Source organism: Tachysurus fulvidraco, chromosome 26, assembly GCF_022655615.1.
Source record: "Tachysurus fulvidraco isolate hzauxx_2018 chromosome 26, HZAU_PFXX_2.0, whole genome shotgun sequence".
Classification (NCBI taxonomy): Eukaryota; Metazoa; Chordata; class Actinopteri; order Siluriformes; family Bagridae; genus Tachysurus; species Tachysurus fulvidraco.
Window position 1 is genome coordinate 493,069 of NC_062543.1, and position 6,707 is coordinate 499,775.

At 42.2% G+C, this 6,707-nt stretch overlaps 1 protein-coding gene across 1 annotated transcript; it reads left to right on the forward strand.

Annotated features, from left to right (window-relative positions):
* The first annotated feature begins 4,507 nt into the window (after positions 1-4,507).
* On the forward strand, positions 4,508-6,041 carry her7 (hairy and enhancer of split related-7). Its single transcript, XM_027153329.2, has 3 exons — positions 4,508-4,664; positions 4,942-5,037; positions 5,154-6,041. The coding sequence occupies exons 1-3, from the start codon at positions 4,620-4,622 to the stop codon at positions 5,628-5,630; spliced, it is 618 nt and encodes a 205-aa protein (XP_027009130.1). The 5' UTR covers positions 4,508-4,619; the 3' UTR covers positions 5,631-6,041.
* Positions 6,042-6,707: the final 666 nt, after the last annotated feature.

Here is a 6,707-nt window from a genome sequence, read left to right on the forward strand (position 1 = left end):
TGTTGCTGCATATTAATCATCCACGGAGATGTTTCTCAGTTACCATGACAACGCTGTCACGCCTTATTTCATTTACACTCAATAATCTTCAGTATTTTCGTTTGCGCGCGCGCGTGTCTGTGTGTGTAACTATGATAAACAACAGACTGAGTGGAAAACAAGAAGTGCACTAATGGACTGTTGCTCTGACACACAGGTGATATTCCTATTCTCCTCATATCTGTAGCGTGACAAGTTTTTCAGTAATTAGAAATAAAAGTATCAATTGTGTGTGTGTGTGTGTGTGTGTGTGTGTGTGTGTGTGTGTGTGTGTGTGTGTGTGTGTGTGTGTGTGCGTGCTTTCTTGTGGCTCTGAGAGCACACGCAACTCTACCCACACCCACACAAACATACACCTCCAGTCGTATGTTGCTCTTGACACGTCTCGTTAACTACACCGGACAAACGGTGATGACTTCCATGATTGGAACGACGATCATATGGTTGTGACGTCATATTTCGTGCGCCAGCTATCGGTTAAAGAGAGGTATTGTGCAGTATAGTACAGAAGAGTTGGAAGAGGTAAACTCCATTAAACTGTTAAACTCAGTTGTGAAGAAACGGCATTGATGAAATAGCAGAGCAGCTGATTTAAAAGACAGGATTATCCACACACACACGCACGCACGCACGCACACACACACACACACACACACACACACACACACACACACACACACACACACACACTATTCTAAACTTTGATCAAGAGGTAAGCAGTTAACACATACAGATATTGCAGATAATCTTTAGAGCTTAATGCTGATTTACTTCAGTAGTAATGAACGTTTCTGTCAGCTTACTGACTCTTCAGATCACTCGATATAAAGTAATTCGTTTAATAATAAATGATGTGTAAGACCCCATGAGTATTGTGTTTCTTTGGGAACACCTCACGCTTTGTTTAATGACCTGTGAGATGCTGTGTTTCAGCAGGTGGGACGTGCGCACGTGAAGCGTTCCCACGCTCTTTTACTTCCTCTTCCACAAGCACGGACTCGTAATTTCAGTTTATTGAGAGTGTGTGTGAAATACTGTCATTTGGACAGGGCAAAAATAAATAAACAATATAAAAATCAACTGGCACGCGTCGAGTGGCATCTGAAAGGTGTTTGCTGACGCCAAAATGTGTGTGTGTGTCCTAAAGTGCAAGAAGACTCCCACACCTCTCCTTCTCACCCCTATACATATGTAGCGTTAAAAGCTTGTGTTTATTGTTCAGTACGCGTTTGTCTCTTGCGGATTAGCTGCTACAGTGGAGCACTTTAACAGCCGGGGACACTCAGGCCATACAGCGCGTGCCGAGTCAAACGTGTGAAGCTGCCACGAGGCCACTTGTTTGGTGAGGTGTAAGCACGCGCCACTAGTGACTTCTCCCCCCTGCAGACGTCTGGCATAACAGTTAATGAGCACGCTGCACACTCAGTGCGCGTGGAAGTGCAGGTGACGACGCTCCGAATTTACAATAAACACTAACAATAAAAGACAGTGTTTTCATACTCAAGTGTTAAAGCAGAAGTGCGAGACTAAACCCGTTCCCAGCCTCACACAAGCACACTCACACACACACACACACACACACACACACACACACACACACACACACACACACACACACACACACACACACACACACACACACACACACTTTTCCTGGACACTGCTGCATTTCTTCTGCATATAGTGTGTGTTGTTTTCTTTAATGCGATTTTAGAGTAGTCTGATTATGCTAATAAAATTTCTTTAAAGGTTTTCTGCTAAAAAAAAGGGCTAAAGGTAAAAAAAACATGCCTTTATTTCTGATCAAGCTGTAGTGTGTTAAAGCAGTGTTATCGTGGGAATGCGCTCGGGTCCGTGTTCTCTCCTCCGTCTGTGAAGTCAAACACCTCCAGCTCGTTTCATTACCTGCTAAAGTTCACACACACACACACACACACACACACACACACACACACACACACACACACACACACACACACACACACACACACACACACACACACACACAAAGCTTCTGGGAAAAAGGGCAAACTACTTTCACAGACACGGTCACCATTTCTCAGCTTGGTGACACATTTGAGTATCACCGTATCACCACAAGCCACACACACACACACACACACACACACACACACACACACACACACACACACACACACACACACACACACACACACACACACACACAATAAACTATAAAACGTAATATTTCTATGATGTAAGTGCCACAGACTTTGTGATATAATTAACGTGTCCTGAAGTGAGTGATGATTTTTGCTTAAGAGGCAATGTGTAAGATTTGCACCACTTATTCCTGCTCCCTGGGCTCATGGGTGTATATTTTCCTTTATTTTGTTTCGATTAAAAAGCGTTTGACGTTTTCTATAATTAAAAATCTCTAATTAAATCCATATCAAATCCGTTTTTCAAATAAGATATCCGTTTCAACATATTAATTCCCGTGGGAAAGTCTGAACCCGTTAAAAGGCGCGAGCGGTTCGCACTTAAAAACTGTTACCGTTATGATACAACTATGCACGAGCAGACGGTGATGTCTGAGCACGTGGGGTATACAGGAGAGCGCGCGCGCACTCACTGGAGACTCCTTATCTAATCTACACAACACTGCCGTATATGATATGATATAATATAATATAATATAATATAATATAATATAATATAATATAATATAATATAATATAATATAATATAATATAATCGCCATTCAGCTTTTACACAGCACACAGCACACATTAACATTCTCCTTATTTACATTAAAACAGACGTGCGCACGTGGACGTTCAACACCTCGAGTCTACTGAAGTGCATATTGGCTTATTGGCATATTGGCACGCGCCCCCGGTGATCAGAGAGGTGCGAGTGCTGCTTCTTATCTGATACTAAATATATAGCTAGAAAAAAATCTAGAGTTAAATAAAGAACACAATCAGAGCGAAAACTAATAATAAGAAAATCTTTTTTATGTACTCATATGTTCATTTTGTTAAACATTGGTATGAGACATCATATAAGAATTTAAAGGACTGCTCGTGCCTAGATGACTGGAAATCATGGTGGCTAAATATCTCTCTCTCGCACACACACATAAACACACACACACACACACACACACACACACACACACACACACACACACACACACACACACACACACACACACACACACACACGCACACCCTAGTCAGTACGACGCCACTAACACGTGCGCGCATTCTGTTCTTTAAACGCGTGCCCTTCTGCTTTGATGAATGTAAATCACCCGAATGTAAATCACCCGAACCGTTAGCGTGAATAAGACCTCTATAAATGTTTAGTTGTACAGTTGTGTGTAGGTTTGGTATTTTATTTATTTTTCTATTTATTTTTATATACAGAATTAGCTTGCTGTTCGGATGCAGTGTGTAATTCATTAATAACTGACGGGTAATAAAGTAAATGTTCCAGGTGTTGTGTTTAGTCTAAGTTTTATTCCCACCACATCACCTCAAACAGCATCCAGGTGAAATGAGAGAACAATTCTTTAAATCCACTGCATCAGACGATAACTTTCATTGTAAGGATTTTAAAACCCCACCCTCCAAAATTCACCTCTGCGGTCGTTAAGTGTTTAGATTTAGTATTTATGTAACGTGTGTGAAGTTTGCACAAGACCTTGATGTGGTCAGAAAGCAGTCTGAAGGTTCTGAAGTAATATAATCTGTTCATCTGTAAATCTGTGCGGTGACTGAAAAGTAGAAAAGTAGTTCAGATACCAGAGTGTGTCTTATCCAGAGGTGAGAAAGGGGCTTATCATCACCAGCAACCCCCCAACCCCTACACACACGCACACACACACACACACACACACACACACACACACACACACACACACACACACACACACACACACACGTGCCCACGGAAGTCGAGGTGTCAGAGAGCGCGTGTCGAGAAACAAAACGTGCTTTAGATGTTTTTTCCCAGGACAGTTACAGGCTGGTTACTGAAAATGCGACATCAAATAAAACTGCACTAAACTATTATTACATTTTAAACTAATCTTTATTTACTGCAGAAAATAAAAAAGCACAAAACATGAAACAAACCAAATGGATTGATTATTTAGTGAATATATTAAACTTACTGTGCTATACAGATTATTCATTCTTTTATCAGCTCCATGCTGCAGATTTATTCAACTGATTAGTTACAATTACAAGGTTTGTTATAATTTTGTTGGATTTACTGACTGGGGTTAATAAATTTACTGACTGGGGTTAATAAATTTACTGACTGCATTATAAGACCAGTATTTCTCTCTGACTAATCACATGGCGCGTAGACGCAAAAATTTGCATACAAGTCCTTGATTAGTTAGAATTTGGTTATGGGCGTGTCTTTGTGACACAGCCGGCTTGAATGGCTATAAATACACGAAGCGAGGCTCAACTCAGCACACAGACATCTGTCTACTGATCAGAGCTGACCCTGGAACAGAGCTGGACTCCAGATCTCATTCTCTGGAGATTATTTCAGACTTTTCAGTCTTTATCAAGAGTCAGTTCAGGGATACAGAGTCAATGAACCAGTTTGAAGAGTCAGAGAGATTGAAAATGGACAGAAAGGTAAGAAATTCATATACTTCCTGCAATATTACTTAACTAGAATAATGATCTCTATTATATATTACTGTGTATCCTACATCTGGAGCTGTGGATACTGTGACCTGTTAAAAAGGTTTAAAAGAACATAATTGGATCATAATTATCATGACACACACTTGACGGATGATGCACAAGGTGTTTTTTCCCTTCCTGAGAGGGTAGATTCAGAGAACACAGAAGGTTTAACAGAACAGTTTAGCAGAACCTTCACTGATGTTCTCATCTTTGTCTTTTACAGCTGCTGAAGCCTCAAGTTGAGCGTCAAAGACGAGAACGATTGAACCGCAGTTTGGAGAACCTGCGGATTTTACTCCTGCAACGCCCCGAGCAACAGGTGAGACACAGAAATCTGCCATTACCACCTGATCTCCTGATTGTAGTAGTGTGTGTGGGTGAGTTTTTGTTTGTTTGTGTGTCTGTAACATTGCTTAACATCATTTCCTGTTTCAGGCCACGTCTCAGAGGCGAGTGGAAAAAGCCGAAATCCTGGAACACACAGTTCTCTTCCTGCAGAGCTCCATTGCAGAGGCCAAAAAATCCAGAGCTGAAGATGAGTCGTCGTCAGAAGGTCCTCAGTTTCTGGATGGGTTCTCAGCATGTTTACAGAAAGCAGCTCTCTTCCTGCAGGAGCAGAGTGAGTCACAAGGCCTGCACCAGTCTCTGTCCACATCCCTGCACCGCTGCCTGAACCGCTGCCGTCCACACTGGCCCAGCATCAGAGACATTAGGCAGAGTCATGTCACACAAAGACTGCAGAGTGTGAGGAGACACACACACACACTCTCACACCCGTACAGGTTCCCACTGCGACACGCAGACCATAACACCACCCAGCGTCACCTCGTCCGGAACACAGCCACAGTATCAGGCCCCACGACAAGCCCACAGGCAGCCATCCCACAGTGTGTGTGGAGACCGTGGCCTTGAGACTCAAACACACACACACACACACACACACACACACACACACACACACACACACACACACACACACATGGACATTGACTGGGTCTAACAGTATCGGGCTTGTGTAATAACATTTGTATGAAGATGCCATGGCTGGTAAAGAGTATATTTATTTAGTGTTCAGAACACATTGTTGTTGTTTTTTTTAAATGAAAATGCTTGTGCTTTAACTCCTTAAACGTCAGAACTGGTTATGAATAATTGACTCACTTTAAGATGAATATGAAGAGAGTTTAAAGGGTTGAACTTGTACATAGTGTATAAATGATAATCCCAATATTTTTTTAAGGAAGGATTCTCCACTGCTCTGTACTGTATTTATCTATTTTTGCACATTTTAATTTATTCAAACCCCCCACCCCCACCCCATCCTCCCCGTTCTTATTTCTTTTTTTTTTTAACTCATTTGAGAAATCTAAATCTGTATATGCTGAATGCAGAAATAAATACATTCCATTACACACTTTGTGTTTCTTTTCTCTTGTGCTCTTGTGACAAATGCAGTATTTATGCACTTTTGTTGACGCACGCGCCGCAGATTCGCACCTTTTCACCATCAGAGGGTTTTCTTCCTGTAAAGCACTTTTGTCTGTGGCTCGTGCTGCATAAATATCCATAATAAACGTGCGAGAGGGCGTTAAAACAGAGCCACGCGACACAGCGGCCATGTGTCCAAAGATCAGAGGGATTCCTGGGGCGCGAGCCACGTTTATCGGATGTATCTTTGCATTACGTCACCAATCCCCTAACACGTTTTTGTTCCGGAAGTGTGAGCACACTTCTATTTGAATGCTAATTGTGAAAGCGTGGCGCGAACTGTGAACAAACGGCCAATGCGAAAGAACAGGACTTGAAAGAGATCGTTATGGTCATTATGGTGTCATCACGCATGCGCATTCGTTGATGCTCAGGTGCGAGACGTCTGGTCTTCCGTTCCCACGGTGTGAAGGTGCAAAGCTTTCGTACACAAACACGTCCTGGTGTATGAACGTGATCTCTCACGGTAATGTTAGCAGTCAACTGCTGAAGTGTGAGTGA

Bases quoted from the DNA above. Each gene is read 5' to 3' on its own strand.
- her7 (XM_027153329.2), top strand. From the start codon at position 4,620: ATGAACCAGTTTGAAGAGTCAGAGAGATTGAAAATGGACAGAAAG. The intron at 4,665-4,941 runs GTAAGAAATTCA...TGTCTTTTACAG, and splicing joins GATTGAAAATGGACAGAAAG to CTGCTGAAGCCTCAAGTTGA. The intron at 5,038-5,153 runs GTGAGACACAGA...TTCCTGTTTCAG, and splicing joins TGCAACGCCCCGAGCAACAG to GCCACGTCTCAGAGGCGAGT.